We start from the raw sequence: 23,766 nt of genomic DNA on the forward strand, positions 1-23,766 counted from the left end.
ATAGTTCAGGGACATAGTTAATCCAAAATTACACGTAAGATTGATACAAATATTCCTATAAATCTTATCTAAAATAAGATATGATATAAATTCTCTAAATCAAGAGATTAACTAATTATCTAAAATATAAAATTTTACTCCCAAACTACTCGAAATTTTGAGATATCATCGCTTTCTTTACCTTTGATTACAACATGGATGATTATATATTTTCTTACAATGATCAATGCAGTTTTTATGGAGAAGACATTAATGGTGCAACCAAATGCGAAGAAGATGTACCTTATTTTAAGAGCTCCTGATGCCAAATGCGGTATATATAATACTCGTGAGGCAATATATAACAAGCAAGTAAAAACAACAGAAAGAAAGTATAATTCGGAGAGCGTATGAAAGTAAGTAAAGGACCCTATATTTCTTACAAATTTTATATTCTCTTTCCAACATCGATATTGAAAGGCTGGCAAGAATCATTGATTACTTCTTCTTTTTTCCTTCTTTTGTCCATTTCTTTAACAAGGGCTCGTCAAAAGCTATTTTCTGGTTTTTAATGCTGGCATGATGTTGCACTTGGTATCGACTCAATGGGAGCTGAGAATACCTTTCACAAACATTAATGGCGTTTAGGGCAAACGTGTATGGATGGCCAAACACTTGCGTATTTACACAGGGGAGATGAATGTAGGAGACTTGGAGGAAAATGTGGGAAAATGTGTCTTTGGTCAGAACACGCATCGTTTTTAAATCTTATTTGGCACAATTATTGTGTTATGGGTTGGCTAGCTTAACCGGATGAATCTAAGAAAAAAAATTAAATGCAATATTTATAGCAAATATCTAATTAATTATAATTCAATATTTACATAAATTAAATTTAAATTTTAAACCAACAATAAAATTGTGAAATGACCCCATTGAATTTTATGTCAATATAATTGAGCCAATCTTTTTAAGACCTAATAAAATACCATCATACTTCTTTGTAATTTTATCATCATAATTATTTTTAATCTCATTAATATTTATGAAATCAACATTTAAAACGTAATTAATAAGTAAATATTATGTGTTAAACAATATTTTGTTTTGGATAATATTTTTTATTAAAAAATTAATTATTAATTTTAAAAATTACTAAAAATTTAAATAATTACTAATTTTATAATTCATAAAATTAATCTAAATAAACAGAACAAAAAGTAACATAGCCAAGTATTTTTTTGTCCCTGAGATATTCCTTTCTTGTGACATAGAAAAGCTGTCGATCAATCATTCGATGAAATTACTCTAAAGAAACATTAGTAGTTAGAAAGACACTTTCATCCATTACGATTATCATGCCTCTCACATGTCTGTTCGCCATAGGGGGACACTTTCATTTTATTCTAATTATAATGCCTCTTGCACGTCTCTTTATCACCATTAGTTTTAAATCGTTTTTGAAATATTAATATTAAAAATATTTTAAAAAAAATAAAAAAATTGTTATTTTAATATATATATTAAACCATTATACACCATGCTTACAAGAAACCCAATAGACAACTACTATCCACATACAGTCACACGCACTCCCAAAAATCTCATGTCTGGCTCATAAATTTTCACTAGTTTCTTGGTGGAATTAATTCCTACCATTTATGAGGCATGCAAAAAAAATTTCCTTGATGTGCTAGGGACATGGCCAAATCAACTCCACTACTTTCTGATGAATGCCACGTCACATATCAGGCCTTAATTGAGAGAAAAATGCTAAATTTGTTAACTGTTCGACAATTTAACTTTTATTTAGGAAATTGAACTTTAAGATGGTTTATTTATTTATTTTAAGGTTTATTTATTAGTAGTATTTTTTTTTAATCACTATTCAATATAGAATACGTTCATTAATAGAAAGATTTGGAATTAGTCTTAATTGAGAAGTAGATGGGTCCACTTTACCAATTCAGAGTAAAGTGTCCTGATTCAATGGAAGCAGCTAGGGAGCCCACGCATTCGCCCATGACTCGTTGAAGTGTCTCAGGCTCTCAGTGACGTGAAGTGAGTACTACTGTTCACCTAAAATGTAGTTTTCACATCATGGGCAAGGAAAAAACAGATGAGCCAATTAATTTTGCAAGCCGCCTGAAAAAAAAACGGTGCTCAAAATCAAGAATGGATGACTTTTCCCCTATTTTCTGAACCCAGCCGTGCATTTTTCTAATCACATATGCAAAAAGTCGGATGATTTATCACAGCAGCATTAAAATTTCTTTTATAGTGTTCATGTAGTTTTGCTCATATCTTGGCAAATATCAGATATACACGAAATGTAGAATCTAAATTAAATATATTACAACCTCGTTCCTTTTCCCATGTGCCTAGATTTAGTCGGTAAGCTGTCCTATCTAGATATCAATATTCGTCAATACAGTAGTTGTGCCTTGTGATCTGTGCACGAAAATTATTATATAAATACTCCCAATATACAGAGTCATCTTTGTCTTTCGATATTTATCCTTCATCCTTCATAACACATACAAGTGCATGAAATATCCTTCTTTGATTATATTCTCACATCAAATCTTGTGTAACTAATGGAATTGGGAAGTATACTGCAGTTTCTTGATAACAAGACCATTTTGGTCACGGGAGCCACCGGTTATCTAGCAAAGAGTACGCATCTTCTCTCTACCTTTCTCTTTATGGAGATTTTATGTTGAATAATTACCATTTTTGTTTAATGGGTGCAGTTTTTGTGGAGAAAATATTGAGGGTACAACCAAATGTGAAGAAATTTTATCTCCTTCTAAGAGCAGCAGATGCCAATTCTGCTACTGAACGTCTCCGTGATGAGGTACTAAAAATGTCCCTGAAATGATAATCAAAGGAATAACATCGAGAATCATTGAATTTCTAACGATTATCCGGGTCCAATTCCACTGCATGAACAGGTCATTGGGAAGGACTTGTTTAGGGTTCTAAGGGAGAAACACGGTGCAGGCCTGCATTCCTTTATATCAGAAAAGGTAACTCCTGTCCCTGGTGACATCTCCCACGAAGACTTGGGAGTGAAAGACTCTTCTTTGAAGGATGAAATGTGGAGAGAAATTGACGTAATGCTTAATTTTGCTGCCACCACCAACTTTGATGAAAGGTAAATAAACAAAACTATGGCAATAATAATCTATGATCTCCTTCTTTATTAGAATGTTAACACAAACTAATTCTTATGTTTTTTTCTGTATGGACGTGCGTGCTCCTGAAGATACGATGTTGCACTAGACATCAATACACTGGGAGCCTTGCATGTTTTAAACTTTGCAAAGAAATGTGTTAAAATAAAGATGCTTGTCCATGTATCCACCGGTAAGTACAGTTTAATTTAATTAGACAGCTTCGTCGACTTCTCATTAACTAGTTTACGTTATGTTCAGCTTATGTGTGCGGCGAAGATGCTGGGCTTATACTCGAGCAACCATATCATATGGGGATGGCCAAAAAGGGGGACGAGAAAATTGATATCAACTTTGAAAAGAGAATGGTGCAAGAAAAATTAAATGAACTCAAATTAGAAGATGTTCCAGAGAAAGAAATTACTTCAGCTATGAAGGATTTCGGCATTGAGCGGTAGCTCTTTCTTCCTTCTTCTTTTCTTTTCATGTGGTGGGCTATGAAATCTAGATAGATATTCAGTAAGCATGCAAATTAATGAACTCAAATTGAGATTTTCTTTATGTAATTTCTGTCTCTTAATCTGATATTGCAGGGCAAGGCTTTTCGGATGGCCAAACACTTACGTATTTACCAAGGCAATGGGAGAAATGCTGCTAGTGAATTTCAAAGATAGTTTGCCATTAGTAATTATACGCCCCACCATGGTAGCTAGTACTTACAAAGAACCATTTCCTGGTTGGATTGAAGGTGTCAGGTAAATTTATTCATTAACGAGTATGTGCGTGTGTGTGTGTTTAGATTTTCTAAATCTCTTATCTCAAATTAACCTCCATGTCTTGCCTCTTTAACAGAACTATTGACAGCATAATTGTGGGCTACGGTAAAGGCAGAGTTACATGCTTTATTTCCGGTCCACGATCAACTCTTGACGTGGTAATAAGATCACTCTCCCTTTCGACTGTCATAAAAAATAAAAAATGATAGGACTTGTAAAAATCAATGGTGGTCTTAATTGAGAATTATTAGAATTTTAGAACTAACGTTTTCTGAAAATGCAGATACCAGCTGACATGGTTGTCAATGCCATTATAGTTGCCATGGTAGCACGCGCCAAGCAGCATTCGGAGATCATTTATCATTTGGGTTCTTCGTTCAGAAATCCTGTAAATTTCTCGAATCTTCATGATTTTAGTTTTCGCTATTTCAGTGAACATCCATGGATTAATAAGGAGGGGGACTCAGTAAACATTGGCAAAGGAATTGTTTTGAGCAGCATGCCCAAGTTCTACACGTACATGGCCATTCGTTTTCTCCTGCCACTGAAGGTTTAATTTTGCTGGATCTTAATTAAACTTCATTGAGTTAATTTTTCTATTTTCCTTATCATTTTTAAAAATCTATTTTCACTGATATATTTTGTGTTTTTTTTTCTTTTTAATTCATAGGCATTGCAATTGTTCAACACATTGTTGTTTAAAAAATATCAAGACTTGTACACCGTTCTTGATCGAAGAGTAAAATTGGTGATGCGATTGGTAGACCTTTATAAACCTTATGTGTTCTTCGAGGGCATGTACGTGCATTTTTTTTTTTTAGTTCAATTAATAATTAATATTTTTTATATAATTTAATTGACAAAAACAAATATTTTTTATTTTTATACAGATTTGATGATTTAAATTCTGAAGAGTTGCGGATAATATCCAAGAAAACCTGCCATGAAACAGATATCTTCGATTTTGATCCTATGAACATTAATTGGGAAGGATTACATGATAAATGTTCACATTCCTGGTCTTGTTAAATATGTGATGAAATAATTATTTTAAAATTATATATATATTTTTAAAAATTTGTAATGATTATGTTATTTTCAATTTTCCATGCAATGGATTTATGATTGGCAATTCACATTATCTGTATGACAAAGACAAATTAAGGAAATTTGATTTCGATGTTTGTAATAATCTAATTTTGGATTCTCCAAAATTTTCTTAAATGTTATTTTATTTCTATTTTTATTTATAAAAATCTAAAAAATAAGAAAAAAATGAAAAATCAAAAATACATTTTTCTCAAGTCAAACGCCTTTTTCTATGAAAACCAAGCCCATCGCGTCTAAAAGTAATTGTAAAGCCACAGAGATTCTGTGCTGAGAGAGTTATATTTATAAGTAATATGCAAGTATAGTTACAGTAGGAAACAATAAATGAATAATGTAAATCTATCTGGCTATATTATCTCCTACAATTATGGATAGTGATGTGCTGTATCACATCCCTTATCATCCCCTTGCAAGTTGAGTGTGGGATTAATACGAACACGAAGCTTGGAGTGAAAGAATGTGAACAATGGCTGAGAGAGGTTTTTTGTAAAAATGTCAACAATTTGCAGTTTGGATGGCACAAATTTAGGCTGAATGGTCCCTGATGCTGCTAGCTCACGAATGAAGTGATAGTTAAGAGCGATGTGTGAGACTGGATTGAGAGTAAGGAACAATGCACTTTTGTTATCACAGAGGAGTAATGGTTGGTGTGATAAGAAAACATTGAGATCACAAAGAAGATGAGTTAGCCATACAACTTCAGAAGTCATGTGAGCCAAGGCACGATACTCATATTCATAACTTGAACGAGAAACAGTGGGTTATTTCTTAGCACTCTATGATATGAGATTGTCACCCAGAAAGATTGCATAACCAGAGGTGAAGTGACGGGTGTCAAGGCAACCGACTCAATAAGTGTCAGGGTAAGACCAGTTGATGACGAAAGAGAGAAGGAGAGACCATAGTGAAGAGTGCCTTTAACATACTGAAGGATGCGTTTGAGGGCTTGGAAATGGGGCACTATAGGGGATTGCATATGCTGACTTTCATAATTTACAACATACATTAGATCAGGATTGGTGATCGTTAAATATTGCAGAGCACCCACTATGGAACGAAACAACGTGGGATCATGGGAGGCATCACCATCGCTGGACAATTATTGTGAAACAACCATGGGAGTTGGCATTGCTTTGCATTCTAGAAGCTGAGCACAAGCAAGAATATCATAGGCATATTTTGCTTGACTCAGGAATAGGCCATTTGCAGAGGAGGAAACCTCAAAGCCTAGGAAATAATTCAATGTGCCTAAGTCTTTCGTGGCAAACTCACGATGAAATTGTTGAATGAAATGCTGGAGGAAGGGAATATTGTTGCCAGTAAAAGCAATGTCATCAACGTAGAGCAAGAGTTAAAGCATGATGTTGGAGCGACCATAGACAAAGAGAGAGGGGTCTGCAGTGCTGCATGTGAAACCAAGTTATAGTAGAAAAAAACTGAATCAATGAAACCAAGCTCTAGGGGCTTGCTTCAAGCCATATAGAGCCCGTTTTAACTTACAGACATGATGATGAAATCATGGATTAGCATAGCCGGGGAATTGCTGTATATAGACAATTTCATTTAACAGACCATTAAGGAAGGCGTTTTTGACATCTAGCTGGTGGAGAGGCTAGTGAAAAAAGATTGCAAGTGAGAGCACAAGGCACACAGTAGAGGCCTTAAAAACAAGGCTGAAGGTGCTATGAAAATCCAAACCAGGAAGTTGGGAATAACCTTTAGCAATAAGGCGTGCTTTGAGATGATCAATAGTGCCATCATCTAAATATTTTACATGGAAAATCTACTTTGAACCAACAATGTTTATGTGAAGTGGACGAGGAATCAAGTCTCATGTGTCATTAAAGGAAAGGGCATCCAGTTCTTCATTTATAGCAGTAACCCAACCGGGGTGTTTAGATGCAGATGAAAAACTTTATGGTTCCTGTTTAGTAAGCAAGGCGTGGACCAATGGTGAAGGCAGTAAGGTGTAACATATGAGTGATGTTTGGGCTTAAAGACACCAGCCTTAGCTCTAGTGATCATCAGATGAAGATTATTAAAAGCTCCAGAAAGAAGTGCAGACTGGTCTGATGGCAAAGAATCAATATAAGTGGTTTCTGTTACAATAGGGGAAGCAACTGTTTCATTTGGAGAAACACCTGTGGCAGTAGGTTCAGAGGATAAATGCCGCACAAAATCATTGACAAGATCAGTGGTACAAGGAACACAAGATGATATAGAAGGTGCAATAGGAAGTGATGGAGAAGTTTTCCAATTTGCAGTAGAAATAGCGGTGACACAGGTTCATTAAAAGATGAACTAATTAGGGATATGGGATCACATGAAGAGGATGTATTAGTAAATGGAAAACTAAGCTTATCAAATCGGGCATAACGAGTGATGTAAATACACTGTGTAGAAGGATCAAGACATCGAAACCCTCTGTGAGACATGTTATAGCCAAGAAAAAAACAAGCAGTGCTACGTGGAGCAAATTTATGAGGTGCGTGATATCATAAGCAAGGAAACACACGACAACCAAAAGGATGGAATTCAGCATACACGGGTGGCTTACCAAATAAAATCTCATAAGGAGAAAGGTTGTCAAGGATAAGTGAGGGAAACCCATTGATGGTAAAAAAAAAAAAAAAGCAGTACTAAATGTGTCAACCTACTGTGATAAAGAAACCTGAGAATGGAATAACAAGGCTAGAACAGTTTCAGTGATATGGCGATATTTACATTCAACACGATCATTTTGGGAAGGAGTGTATGGACAAAACATTTGGTGAGGAATGCCGGAAGCATGGAGATGAGATTGGAATTGATTGCTTGTAAATTCAGCTCCCCCATCGCTTTGAAAGGTTTTGATTTTACAGGAGAACTAAACCTTAACAAGAGTTTGACATTGCTTACAAATCATAAAAGCTTGAGATTTTAATGTCATGGGATAAAACCAAATGAACCAATTCTGGGTTATTCCCAAAAAATAACTTTTTTTTTCAAAATAAAAATAAAAAATAAAATAAAGGCTGGTAACATGAAAAAAGCAGGCTGGGGAATCAAACTGCTATTTTTAAAGGAAATTCAAGGTCTAATTGTACTCCATTATGCCAAAGAATTGAGAAAAAAAAATGCAAATTCAAGGTCAAATTAAATGATTATTGGACGGATTTGCATAAAAATTAAGTCCAAGGACATAATTAATTTTTTAATAGGCCAATTTGATTTAATCATGGGCCAAATTGAATTTTAGAAAAATTAAAAAATAGATATTATAACCAGTTTATGATTATCCATTAGGATTTGGCTAACATGTCAAAAATCTTTTTTCAATTTTTGTTTTAGGATCTAGATGTAGACTTTAATATTTGTGGGGTGTAAAATTACACGATAAAGTACACCCTCAGGTATTAAAAATACAAGGTGTAAATATATACGATGCTAAAATTCAGACTTTAGAACGGTTATGATTTAACCCGATAAGGTAGAGACTCTCTCATGAAGAGAGATCTGCCTTGAGCCTTAGAAAAGACCAACGGATAGAAACCTAACTTAGAAAAAACAATCAAACAACAATGCAGCTTACCTTAGGTAGGTTGCACTAGGGGTGATGTGTCTTCCCCTTGCACAACCAGTCCCTTACTCATACTCTCACAAACCATAGGTTCCTAGTGACCATAATACTAGGTGGCGACTCCTAAATATTAATCATAATTTTATGATTAAATCAAAAAACTGTTCCCAACACACCACACCTCACACAGGAGGCACGAAAAAGAGGCTTCACCGTCGCCAAACGACGTCGCGACCCACGCAATAGGATGGCGACTCCGCTGGGGATCACCTTGTCTGGTCGGACTAAGCTTTGCTAGTTTGATTGTTTGCCTTTTTGTTGGTCTTTAATTTTAACTCATATTTTTACTACTTTAGCATGCATTTTAATTTTACGAATAAACCCAATTCTAGGTTAGGTAGGGAGTAGTGGTCTGCCTCATGACTTTCAGTCGGGGTTAAGATTTGTAAAACATCCAACTATGAGCTGAGTGTTTACTTGGTAATGACGGTCACACTGTGCCCCAACCATTCCTTGTAAACCCCTACACTGCCTTCACGTGAGGTGGCCACTGGGCAGTTCATGGACCTTTTTAAGACCAAGTAGAAAGCCTACCCATCATGTAATGACCTAAAACCTTCCTTTAGAGCATGAACTCCCTTGTTATTCATTATGCATGGGTTTTTGGCATTCCTACCCAATATGCATATACATACATTTGCATCCACTCACATACATTCATCCATTGTAAGTAACATACATACATGCAACATGTTGAAATATAGATCCCCAAAGAGCCTACAACACCCAACTCCAAGCAAAAAACATGGAAGGTGAAGAGCATGCTCACCGTGACACCCATTTCCAAGAAGAGCTAGAGTTTTTGAAAAAAAGCAGGGCTCGCCTCACTAGCTTATTCGAGCAAACACTTAGAAATGCTTCTAGTGAATATTCTATTAACCGACCAGCTATTTTTGTTCAGCCTCCGACAACAACTCAACCCGAAAAAACATTAAGTGAACATGGTCAAAAACCTCCGTATAATCCAGCATTTGTGCATTTAATACCAACAGCACCTGCCCTCCAGTCATAAATCCATTTGTTTTAGACTTTTCTTAATTTCCCCTCGTGTTTATGAATGACAGTTGGTACATATGGGGCCTTTGTGGTTGTTTCTATCTATTCAATTCACATAAGTGTAACTTTGGTTGCAGAGAAGCAGATGAGTCTCGTTTACGAGAAGTATGTGAGAGCTTTCTTGGACCTCCTACTGGGATGGCTGAATCTACATCTTCAGATACAAAAATGGTGTCTTGGGATCCTTGTGTGCTTGTAAGGCCTTTTCTCAGCATATTGTATTCTGTGATGGTTACTCTACAGTATCTCTCTTGCATGCTTTACATTTGATTACATGTTGAGCATTGTACATTCAATTGCTCTCTTCTGCTTGTGTATAGAAACTTTATGCTTCAATCCAATACTTTAACGGCATGACAAAAACTCTTTGGGGGCATTTCTCCTTGGTTTTCTCCCTTTTATTTCTTATTTTGTTTTTCTTGCCATTGTCTATTGATGTTTATAACTCTGCAGGGAATGAGAAAACACAAACTCTTAAGAGAAGATATTCTTCCTGCAATGGCATCAAACAGAAAAGTCCAACGTTTACTAAATGAGTTCATGGATCTCTTGTCTGAATATGGAAGTGTATAACTAACCAAAAAAACCCCGTGCTACGAACTACATCTCAACAAGCAACCAGTCAAATGAATTGTGATCCACCAATAACAGAGCAAATGGACACTGCCCCACAAGCAATAGATCATACAAACGCTGCCCAACCAGCGAAAGATCATGAGGACCCAACCCCCATTATAACTGATGAAGCAGACCATATTCCGCTGGCTATTGATGAAGTAGATTTGTGCCCGATGGTAACAGATCAAGTTATTCAGGATTCACTTGACAGAGAAGCTGGTTCTTGAGTTCTGCTTCTAACCAATAGGATTAATGTTAAAGATATTAGCAGACTGACACATGCATGGCGTTGCAGAAGTGGATATGGGTGCATATATGGGTCATGATTCATCTTGTCATCCACATTTTCCTGGTCAAACGAAGATAAAAGGTCCATGGTATTGGAGAGAAAAAAAACTCATTGTAGTGAATTGACTGGTGCATCTCTTTTAACTCTTCTTTGATGTTGTACCTGGGTATGTAACCAAAAAAATCTCATATTCAGTTAGCTAACTTTTATTTATTTATTTTGGCCACTTATAGCTTTCTGTAACCAATTTTCTTATTCCTTGTACAAGTTTAAGCATGATGTTAATTAGATCTTCATTTAGAAACTCCCATCTCTAAGATTGAAAGGATGGGCCCTCCTGTTTTCAGCTTTTATACTTGCTTTCCTCTGCTGTTCTTGTGATGCATTTTCAGTTCACTTCTGCATGTTTGGCTGTAGCTGGTCCTGGATCACGCAGGTAGTTCATGTCCTTCCCTTCTTTCTGACGTTTTTTTCTTTCACTTTTAATTTGCTTGGAGAGATCTATGACGTCAATACTGTGTTTGAACACGGCATGGCGTTAGCATTTATGCCTTCAGCCACTGTTTTAGCTGCTACATTAGGTCTAAAATTGGCAGACAAGGGGTCGCCGATTTGTAAATTCGTGCTCTTTCGGTGGCCCTTTGAAGAATGTAAAGCAATCCGAGTGTAAAATAATCGTGTATTTGTAAGCAATTAGGGTTGATTCTTCTGGAAGAAAACGCAACCTGTTCAATTCCCCCTCAAATTTTGAGCTTTGAAGGGTGTCTTTCAAAGTCAAAATCATGTAAAGACGTGCGTACAGACGCCAATTACCCATTTCAATTTTACTTTCAATGTCAGAACATGTAGACGTGGGTCCTGTATTCATTTTTCATATCAATTTTAATATATTAAAATGAAATACCTTTTAAATTAAGTTTAAATAAATCATATTTATTTAACTTTTTATTTGGTATTCTCATAATTTTTATTTTCTAGATACTTTTTAAAAATACACCATATTGATATGAAAAATAAAAAATATATTTGAATTTTTAAATAAAAAATACTTTTAAAAAACATATCATATTATTATATTATTGAACACACAATTAGCGTGATATATCTTCCAAATCATTTTTGACGTGATCTCTAGTAAAATTCAAAATAATTAAGTCTGCTGATTATATGAAGCCCGTTGAGCCTCCAAGGGTTGTAGAGGCATGTATATAGAAAGCATGGAAATTATTTATTTTCGAACCTGTGAACTTGCTAACTACTAGTAGATGGAGAACATAAATTAGACACAGCAACCAAACGGTGCATTAATGACAAGAGTTTATTTAATAAAGTTATGTATAAGTTTCTAATAATTAAAAAAAAGAATTGGACTGTTGAGGTTAGCTTTAACTATCTATTAAATAATGATATCTTAGGCATGGAGAAGCTCACTATAAATGGACTTCTCCATCTTCTTCAAGTCGACATGAAATCCAGGTTCACGAGAAAGATGAGACAGACTTTTAACTCATGCCCAATAAATAAATAAATAAATAACAAAAAAACAATACAGGGGTTAGGGAGACTCTGGCCAGAAAACTTGGAGTGTTTTTTTTTTTTTTTTTTGTAATGTTGTTATAGTTATTTTTTAAATTATTTTTTATTTAAAAATATATTAAAATAATAATATTTTTATTATTTTTTAAAAATTAATTTTGACATCGGCTTATCAAAATGATTTAAAATATTAGAAAAATAATTTAAAATAAATAAATAAATAAATAAATTTTATTTCTTTTAAAAAATATTTTTTAAATCTAAAAACAAAGTTTCTCATTCTTCGTATTGTCAGCAAAATCTTGAAATTAACGTAGCAAAGAAAAGTTCTTTCCCAATGATTAAAAAAAAAATTAGAAAAACTATAATTTTCTCTTTCATGCATGTCCAAAGAAAAAAAGACCCGAAGGAGGCTTGGGGTGGTCAATTTCTTTTCTTTTTTTCTCATTTCATGTCAACATCTTAAAATTATAGACAAAACTGGATAAACCTTTTAATCAAACATCCAAATTGAAAGGTTTAAACCTATTTTTTATCATAACCTTCTGATTAAAAAAACATAACCAGTGAACCAATCTCTCTCGTACATCTAAGATCTTAATAGACTTACAAGTGACTGTATTTTTAAATGTTTATAGTTTTTTAATGTAATGCTATAAAATTAATTTTTAAAAATACATCAAAATAATATTATTTTATTTTAAAAAAATTATATTTTACATTAGTACAATTAAAAAAATTAAAAATAATTTTAAACAATAAAAAATATTAAATCTTCGTACGACACTTTAGTGATTGTTCACCTAGTACCATTATTAAAGAGCAAGAGTCACATCGATGATGGCCATTGTAAACGGACCCAAACGCTTGAAATATAAAATGGAGTTGAAAAGAGCTAATGGGACTTTCAATTTTATGATTGTGACTATGAACTGAAGGTTAAGGGAAGGAAAAAAAAAAAATACTGCATTCAAGTTTCTTACCAACCAAACAGGAGCGGAGCTGATAGTATTTAATAGAAAAAACCAAAATTAATATAATAAAATAATTAAAAAAATTATCTATTTAAAATAAAAAATATTATACTATTCCAGATCAACCCTTAACCTCAGTGACTAAGATTTCAAAGTGTTTAAAATGTTTTGCAGAGGCCGGGCCCTGCTTGCCTCCCCCTACTTCCGTCCCTGCAACCAAACTCCTTTATTGCTTTCAATCCTTCCTTTGTTTTGATATCAATAAATTAAATGTTCATACGACAGATCACCTAACTTGTACCACGTAGTATTTTTCATCAATGAGCTCAGCCTTGATAACATTTAAGGACCATGACCAAACTGGAACTACCCCGTCCTCCTGGGCTTCAAGACCCCCTGCCCTAAACATATTGAAAAGCTGGCAGAGACCTAAACCTAATAACATAGATACGAACTTGTTCTTGTTCGGATGTGAATTATTGAAGGCCATTTCTTTTCTTTTTTAATTTAAAGGGGGACAACACTGCAGTTCCAGACTTCCAGCCGAGGGAAATTCTTGTTTCTCATAGAATGAAATAGAATACAAACAAACAATTTCTCAAAAAAAAAAAAAAAAAGGAACCCTTCAACATATAATGATATGGATTTTGAAAAATATAGATACTAACTTGTTCTGAAAAAGTGATATGTGCTAGATATGGATTTTGAAAAAAAAAAAAAAAAACTGACAAAATTAATGGCATTTAGGGCTAGGGTGTATGGATGGCCAAACACCCATGTATTTACAAAGGCAATGGGAGAGATGTTTGTAGGACACTTGAAGGAAGATTTATCCATGCCTACTCTTGTTCTTGCCCATCGCTCTCCGTTTAATTGTTTATTTCAACGGTCTCCTGATTATTATTTTTTGCGTATCTTTGGGTGTTTCTGTTTTTCTTTTCTGCATCCATATAATAATCATAAATTGGATTTTCGTTCCTCTCCGTGTGTGTTTTTTGGATATAGTTTCTCGCATCTTGGTTATCGATGTCTTGACATTGCATCTCACCGTATTTATATTTCCCATCATGTCCGCTTCCATGAACATGTGTTTTCATTTGATAATTCTAAACAGATTGCAAAGGTCTCCACCAAAACCCCCACCCCACCCGCTACTGTCACCCTCCCAAATTTGCTACACCACCCACCACCACCCACTTTCACCAGCCACCCAAACAGCCCACAACACTCCGCTCTGCCACTCCAAACAGCCACTCGACCACAGCCTCCACCCATCCCTTGGCCATCATCCCATGCTTGTTTATCTAACCCTTATGGTGCAGGTTCAGATCGTCAATTGGTCTCCTCTTCTCATGGTCTTGGGGCACTTTCTAGTCCCTCTTCTGCTTTGCCCTCCCTAGCCAGCACTCTTGCAGCTTTAGACTCTGCTTCCAGCCCCTCCTCTGCTGACAATCCTGTGCTTGAGGATGCTTTTTTATCATCCTCTCCCGCTGGTCTGCAACTTATGGTTGATTTGTCTTCTTATCAGCTGCCACAGGTCTCCTCGCTACAATCGCCTTCCCCTGCGTCTCCACCACCAGCACACAGCAGACATCCTATGACTCTTAGACCGCGGCAGCCGAAGACAGCTAGTCTGGTTGCTTCCGCTGCCACCACTTCTACCTCCACACAGGTACTGTATTCTCCCTCTTCTGAGCCTTTTTCATTCTTTGATGCTGACCGGTATGCAGTTTGGCATAATGTTATGTGTGATGAGATCGCCGCTTTACGCGAAAATCACACTTGGTATTTGGTTCCATTTTATCCTTCGATGAATGTTGTTGGTAGTAGATAGGTATATCGGATCAAACATCGTGTTGATGGTAGTATTGAGCGTTGTAAAGCGCGTCTTGTTGCTATAGGTTTTACCCAGCAGAAAGGTATTGATTATTTTGAAACCTTCAGTCCAGTTATTAAGCAGGCCACTGTTCGATTGGTTTTCTCTATCACGGTTTCGCGAAATTGGAAGATTCATCAGCTTGATATTTATAATGCTTTCCTCAATGGTGCTCTTACTGAAGAGGTCTACATGAAACAACCTCTAGGTTTCGTTGACTCTTCTCTTCCATCTCATGTGTGCAGATTGCACAAATCATTATATGGTTTGAAACAGACACCGAGAGCATGATACACTTGTCTAAGTGATTTTTTGCTCTCCATCGATTTCCAAGCTTCCAAGGTTTACACCTCCCTGTTTATCTTATCTGATGGTACTAATATCTTTTATCTCCTGGTGTATGTTGATGATATTCTACTCATGGGTAGCAACTCTGCTATGCTCTATCACCTTATACAGTTACTCAGCTCTGAGTTCAAGCTTCGTGACTTAGGTGTTGTTCATTACTTTCTGGGTATTGAAGTTCAGTCTACCGATATGGGTTTAATGCTGCGTCAACATAAATATATTCTTGACATCCTCACCCGAGCTAGTATGACTTCCTGCAAACCAGTTGATACTCCAGTCTCCCTTTCGAAAGTCATTTTATTACCGGATCATTCATTCTCTGATCCTACACGATTTCATCAAATCGTGGGTGCTCTTCAATATCTTACCTTCACCCGTCCAGATATATGCTTTGATATTAACAGAGTCTGTCAGTTTATGCATGCTCCTACAGATTCTCATTGGGTCACTGTCAAACGTATTTTAGGCTATCTTAAAGGTACAACATCTTATGGTTTTCATATCACTAGAGACTCCTCTTTTGCTCTACGTGGCTTTACAGATGGTAGTATTGATGATCGCAAGTCTACGGGCGGTTATCTTGTCTTTTTTTTGTCAGACGCCGATTTCTTGGAACTCCGACAAGCAATGCACTGTTGTTGTTATCATTACAGTTACTGCAGTGTTCTGCTACCTCTATATAAATAGGAAGGTTGGCTAAGGCACAACTCAATACATTCCATTATTCTCAACTCAATGAATGCTTAAAAACATATGTTCTCATGTAACATGCTTGGATCCAGGGTTAGTTTTAGAGAAGAGAAGAGCTTCGTCTTCATTAGCGTATCCTTAAAAAAGAGCTCAATGTCATGGACTTAATCTAAAAAAAAAAAACCCAATTACATGAGCTTGACCTAGAAAAATAGCTCAGCTTCCATGGATTCAGTTACATTTTAGGTTCTACTCTTATTATACCTTTAGGTATGTAAAAATCATCTAAAAACCTGATAAATTTCTATTAATATAAAAAATATTTATCTCTCATTAATACATATGCTATAGATATTTTCTCTTATTAAAATTATTAGGAAAAAAATAACACTTTAGTCCCTTCTCTCCATAAAAAGATAAGACTCGTGAGCTATAAATGCACCATAAATCTTTCAAATACTAATTTCTGAATCTTTATTCTCTATTCCATATTTATTTTTAAAAAAGATACCTACTTAAGCATAAGGGAGTCCTCAAACTCATAAAATAATATTTTTTTATTGGTATCAGTCACCGGTCACCTTGATTAAGGAGAATTGATCAGATTCTCAGATCCAAGAGATTAACTAATTATCCAAGATATAAACTTTACTCCTAAGCTACATGAAATTTTGGGCATCATCGCTTTCTTTACCTTTGATTATAACTTGGATGATTATATCTTTCTTTACCTTTGATTACAACATGGATGATTATATCTTTTCTTACAATGATCAATGCAGTTTTTATGGAGAAGACATTAATGGTGCAACCAAATGTGAAGAAGATGCATGTACCTTCTTTTAAGAGCTCCTGATGCCAAGTCTGCTACGCAACGCTTGCAAATTAAATGTGGTATATATAATACTCGTGAGGCAATAACAAGCAAGTAAAAAACACAGAAAGGAAATTTAATTTGAGACCGTATGAAATTAAGTAAAGGACCCTGTTGATACATGACGTCGGGCGACGACTCCGCTTTTTGTTTTTTATTTAACAAAAGATTTTTTTTTTGTTGGGACAAATGAAGATTTTATTGGAGTCGCCATTTAGTAATATAAGGGAACTAGAAATTCCAAATTAGATACTGGTCCCAGAGATTCGGGTACTAGGTTAGTTATGATTAAGGGAAGATAGACATCACCCTTAAAACATCCTTTCAAGAGAAAGGTTACCCCTACTTGAGTGTTTTTATATTTGATTCAAATGATATTGTATTTTGAGTTTATTTGCAATTTTATTATTATTTTTTTAAATAGTTAACGTCGGTCCCTAAAAATAAGAGACACGTTAAAAATGACATCAGTCCCTAAAAATAGGAGACTCGTCTAAAATATCAACGTTTAACCCTAAAAAAGAGATTTACGTCTGAGTTACCAAAAAAAATCATAGATATAATCCATATTTGTTTGGTATTTAAACTTTTTTGACATCGGTCATTTTCTATAAAAAGAGACGTGTCGACAAACAATATTTGTTTATAAAAATAAATATTTTGATATCATTAAAAAATAGGTATAACTATTCTTGAGAAGTTGGGCTTTGCACCCACAACCGATAATATGATAAGATGGGTGTTGGACCCACATCATTTTTTTTTATATTTATTTTTTTGTTTTATTTTTTTTTTACACGCAAGAAAATTTAAATACAAAATAAAATAATGTTATAAATCTAAAAAAAAATTACCTGAGTGCCACTGTATAGGTAAAAGATTGAAATACTCTCGGATTTCTCGAAAAATTACGAAAATGCCACTGCCGGCGCGTGTGGCTCACGCGCAGTTACTGTTGGCGGCGGTGAAATTTTTCGGCGAGATTTTTGGCCAACCGATGGTCGATTCTGGTAGATCTGAAGTCGAGGATTCTGATGGTGGTGGTCTCGACGGCCGTTTATGGCTGACGAAGGAGAATCGACAACTTGAAGCTTCGGTGACCAGCGACGATCGCGACCTTTTTCCGGCCAGATGAGGCAGATAAAACGCTGAAAAAGGCCTAGGTTTTGCTTTATATGATGTTGGTGACCTTTCTGTGGTGTTTTGGAGGCTTGAGATGGCCAGAAATGGGAGATCGGAGGAGAGAGAGAGAGAGTCGTCGGAGAGAGGAGAGAGAGAAGCTCTGGGTTTTACTACGGTGTGAACGCTAGCATGGTACACCGGTGCAGCTGAAGGATATGAGTCGTTTGATATCTGATGAAATGATCGTGCGGCTGTGATTGGCTTGATCTGCAGGTTGATCGGACGGTCCAGATGAGCAGAGCTGTGATCTGGTGTGGCGCGGTTCTCCGAAAGCTCGGTACACCGGGTGACGTGGCGCAATGGGATCAAAGGGCAGATTATTTCAAAGGCAGAGATGGGTTTGGGTTTTGTTATAGTGTGGTAAACCCTATTGTATCTTATTAAATCAAAGGTCTAGAACTAACACTATTGAATCAATGGTTGGGATATTTTTGGTATTTTTCAAATTATTTTTTTTAAAAAAAAATATATCCTACTTTCAAGAAGAAAAACTAAAAAAATATATGAATATTGCACTCTGTTCTCTCTTTCTTTTTCTTTTTTCCCCCTCTACTCTCGTAAGCAGTGAACAACACATTTAATTCAAACCTACTATAATAAATTTCTAAATTATTAATTTTGTTTTATTATATAATAATAAATATTTATATGGGTAAAACTAAAAAACTTAAATCAGTATTAGAAAAAGCCCGTTTCAACCGCTAACACAAAAAAAACATTTGATGAGTATCAACCCGGTGAATCAGGTTTTGACCGAAAAATAATGGTTTGACCCGAAAATGACAGTTTCAACCCAAAACGTCATGAAAACTCATTTTTTATCCTAGTCGACATGGTTTGACCTGTATTAACCTAATGGACTTGGTTTTGATAAAAAATGATAGTTTTGACCGAAAATGACAGTTTTAACTCGAAACGTAATGAAAACTTATTTTTTACCCTGATCGACATGGTTTGACCCGAATTGACCCGGTGAAATTGGTTTTTATGAAAAATGACAGTTCTGATCGAAAATGACGGTTTTGACTTGAAAAGTCATGGAAACTCATTTTTTATCCTGGTCGACATGGTTTGACCCGTATTGACCCAGTGGACTCAGTTTTGATAAAAAAAATAACAGTTTTGACCGTAAATGACGGTTTTGACCCGAAACGTCATGAAAACTCATTTTTTACCATAGTCGACATGGTTTGAACCGTATTGACCCAGTGGACTCGGTTTTGATAAAAAATGACAGTTTTGACCGTAAATGACAGTTTTGACCCGAAACGTCATGAAAACTCATTTTTTATCCTGATTGACATTGTTTGACCCATATTGACCCGGTAAAATTGGTTTTTATGAAAAATGATGGTTTTGACCGAAAATGACGGTTTTAACCCGAAAAGTCATGAAAACTCATTGTTTACCCTGGTTGACATGGTTTGACCTGTATTAACCCAATGGACTCAGTTTTTATGAAAAGATGCGGTTGACTCGAGAAAAATATATTTTTGAATTTTAAACTTTTTTCTTAATTTTTTTGAATTTTTATAAATAATAATAGAAATAAAATAATATTCAAGAAATCTTAGTAAATCAAAAATTGGGTTACAACAGAACGTATATTTCTTAGAAATTTTATGTTCTCTTTCCAACATCGATGAAAGGTTTGCAAGAATCATTGATTGCTTCTTCTTTTTTTCCTTCTTTTGTCCATTTCATTGACAAGGACTCATCAAAAGCTATTTTCTGTGTTTTACTGCTGGCATGATGTTGCACTTGGTATCGACTCAATGGGAGCTGAGAATGGCATATCTTTTGCCAAGAAATGTACCAAGCGCTAAAGGACTTGCTGGTTTTGCACATATCTCTAGAAGTTCAGATTTCCTTCAATACAGCTTGGTATTATACGTCGTGTTTTGCACAGTTTCAATAATGGACTTCAAGATTTTGAGACTTTCGTAGCAGCAGCACCGCAGTATGCTCTACATTACTCCTTTCATTCCATATGTGATAATTACATCTGGAGAATTTAATGATTTCTCGAGAGTCATTTATTAAGATTATAAGTATTAATTAAAGTTGCTACTTATAACTCTCGATGATTATCCAAAAAAAAGTTGCTACTTATAGGGCATTGATTTTTAGACTCCAGCGGGTTAGGATATAAATATTCACATGGACCAACATATATACATAAAAACAAAGATTAAAGTGGTTTTTGATAGTCGTGTGTACAGAACTGCATGCTACTCGCCTTCTCTCTATTACCTTGCCTTGCCTTCAATCCCTTGACCGAACACCATTTAAGTCAGCCAAGAAAGTAGAAACACTGCCTGCATCTTACATGGGATAGTCCTCCTTCTTTCGGGTTCCTTTTTGTTGATAATTATTAGAAACATTTCAAAAGAATCAAAAATGGTTTTGACTGATTAATAAAAAGGGATTAACCATAGTTAATGATGCAGGAGATTTTCATTAATTGCGTGGTTTTATGCTAACAATCTAATTGTTTCTTATCTAAAACTTGTAGAAAATTCTAAAAGTTTTGTTTTTTATAGACATGAAATTTTATATTCGAAGGCTTTTAAGTTGTGATTCAAGATTTATCATTTTTTTCTTAGTAGATCTAAATGATTTTTTTATAAGTTATTTTTCTTTTCTGGTGAAAATTCGTTTGGACAAAAAAAATTATGTTGTTTTCTTGTATATAATTAAGAAGATGAATGATTGCATCTATCTTTGTTTTGAGTAAAGGAGAAGGCCACGTTTTTATTATTATTATTAAAAAAAGGGATGGAATTTGAAGTATCTTGCTAGAGGGATGCCATGGTGTAGCTCAGTGAAGAGTCCCTCGTTTGTTTAGTTGCCTTTTTTTTATTAGTCACGCATTTGCTACTCGTGGCGAGGTAAATCCTCAACTGTATTAGCGAAGGCAGGTAGCAGTCCTCCATGAATAAAGCTTCTTTGAAGACAGTTAACGTTAATACCTGGCCATCAAACTAACACGCATACAAAAAGATAGTTCGGGGGACATAGTTAATCCAAAATTACAGGTAAGATTAATACAAATATTCCTATAAATCTTATCCATAAAAACTGTCCATAATTAATAGGATCAAATCATTGATTTATTCCAATAATAAACGAGGAGCAATTGCATGAAGTTTTGTTGTTAAGCTTCCGTCTAGATTAATTGATGGCTACGAAGTGAAGTTAGATGGCTTCCAGGAAAAATTAAAAGGTTTGGTGCCAGTTAATTAATTAAATTAGCAGGGGGAAAAAATTAATACTTCACATTGTATTGGATATGGCCTCTGATCAAAGTTGATCTGCATACTGTAAAATGATTAGAGGCTGATATAAATTTCAGAATCAAGAAATTAATTAATTATTCAAGATATAAATCTTACTCCGAGATATCATCGCTTTCTTTACCCTTGATTACAACATGGATGATTATATATTTTCTTACAATGATCAATGCAGTTTTTACGGAGAAGACATTAATGGCGCAACCAAATGTGAAGATGTACTCTTTACCTTTGTTACAACATGGATGATTATATATTTTCTTACAATGATCAATGCAGTTTTTACGGAGAAGACATTAATAGTGCAACCAAATGTGAAGATGTACCTTATTTTAAGAGCTCCTGATGCCAAATGCGGTATATATAATACTCGTGAGGCAATATATAACAAGCAAGTAAAAACAACAGAAAGGAAATTTAATTCGGAGAGCGTATGAAAGCAAGTAAAGGGCCCTATATTTCTTACAAATTTTATATTCTCTTTCCAACATCGATGAAAGGTTGGCAAGAATCATTGATTGCTTCTTCTTTTTTCCTTCTTTTGTCCATTTCTTTAACAAGGACTCGTCAAAAGCTAATTTCCGGTTTTTAATGCTGGCATGATGTTGCACTTGCGAATTTACACAGGGGAGATGAATGTAGGAGACTTGAAGGAAAATGTGGGAAAATGTGTCTCTGGTCATAACACGCATAGTTTTTAAATCTTATTTGGCACAATTATTGTGTTATGGGTTGGCTATATTCACCGGATGAATCTAAAAAAAAATAAATTAAAATGCAATGTTTATAGGAAATATCTAATTAATTATAATTCAATATTTACATAAATTAAATTTAAATTTTAAACCAACAATAAAATTTTAATTATATATCCAAAACACAAACCAAATATAAATTCTAAAAATACTAAAAACAAAATATTTAAAAATATAAATTATAAATCAACAACATATTTATTTTTGTGAAATGACCCCATTGAATTTTTCGGTTTCCATAAGAACAAATTTTAATTTAAATATCAATGTAATTGAGCCAATCTTGTTAAGACCTAATAAAATACCGTCATACTTCTTTGTAACTTTATTATCATAATCATTTTTAATCTCATTAATATTTATGAAATCAACATTTAAAATGCAATTAATAAGTAAATATTATGTGTTAAATAATGCTTTGTTTTGAATAATATTTTTCACTAAAATATTAATTATTAATTTTAAAAATTACTAAAATTTTAAATAATTATTAATTTTATAATCCATAAAATTACTTGAGATAAATAGAATAAAAAGTAACATAGCCAAGAATTTTTTTGTCCCTGAGATATTCCTTTCTTGTGACATAGAAAAGCTGTCGATCAATCATTCGATGAAATTACTCTAAAGAAACATTAGTAGCTAGAAAGACACTTTCATCCCATTATGATTATCATGCCTCTCACACGTCTGTTCGTCATAGAGGGACGCTTTCATTTTATTCTAATTATCATGCCTCTTGCACGTCTCTTTATCACCATTAGTTTTAAATCGTTTTTGAAATATTACTATTAAAAATATATTTTTTAAATAAAAAAATTATTATTTTAATATATATTTTAAACCATTATACACCATGCTTACAAGAAACCCAATAGACAACTACTATCCACATACAGTCACACGCACTCCCAAAAATCTCATGTCTGGCTTATAAATTTTCACTAGTTTCTTGGTGAAATTAATTCCTACCATTTATGAGGCATGTAAAAAAAAATTCCTTGATATGCTTGGGACATGGCCAAATCAACTCCACTACTATCTGATGAATGCCACGTCACATATCATGGCATAAATTGAGAGAAAAATGTTAAATTTGCTAACTGTGTTTGACAATTTAATTTTTATTTAGGAAATTGAACTTTAAGATGGTTTTTTATTTCTTTTAAGGTTTATATATTAGTACTATTTTTTTTTTGTTACTATTCAATATAGAATTCGTTCATTAATAGAAAGATTTGGAATTAGTCTTAATTGGGAAGTAGATGGGTCCACTTTACCAATTCAGAGAGAAGTGTCCTGATTCAATGGAAGTTGCTAGGGAGCCCACGCATTCGCCCATGACTCGTTGAAGTGTCTCAGGCTCTCAGTGACGTGAAGTGAGTACTACTGTTCACCTAAAATGTAGTTTTCACATCATGGGCAAGGAAAAAACAGATGAGCCAATTGATTTTGCAACCCAGCCGTGCATTTTTCTAATCTCATATGCAAAAAGAATGGATGACTTCTCCCCAATTTTCTGAACCCAGCCTTGCATTTTTCTAATAACATATGCAAAAAGTCGGATGATTTATCACAGCAGCATTAAAATTATTCTAATGTAGTTATGGTC

The 23,766-nt window shown here is 34.5% G+C and overlaps 1 protein-coding gene and 1 pseudogene across 1 annotated transcript in view; both read left to right on the forward strand.

The window, feature by feature from the left end:
• LOC118045475 (protein HIRA-like) overlaps positions 1-10,976 on the forward strand; it is a 44,786-nt gene extending 33,810 nt beyond the window's left edge. The window contains exons 9-10 of the mRNA XM_035054126.2: positions 9,794-9,911; positions 10,170-10,976. Coding sequence (XP_034910017.1) covers positions 9,794-9,911; positions 10,170-10,289 — 238 coding nt within the window. The 3' untranslated portion in view covers positions 10,290-10,976. The remainder of the gene's footprint in view (positions 1-9,793; positions 9,912-10,169) is intronic.
• On the forward strand, positions 2,474-4,991 carry LOC118045476 (alcohol-forming fatty acyl-CoA reductase-like; annotated as a pseudogene).
• Positions 10,977-23,766: the final 12,790 nt, after the last annotated feature.

The sequence above is a fragment of the Populus alba genome, chromosome 9, assembly GCF_005239225.2.
Source record: "Populus alba chromosome 9, ASM523922v2, whole genome shotgun sequence".
NCBI classification, from domain to species: Eukaryota; Viridiplantae; Streptophyta; class Magnoliopsida; order Malpighiales; family Salicaceae; genus Populus; species Populus alba.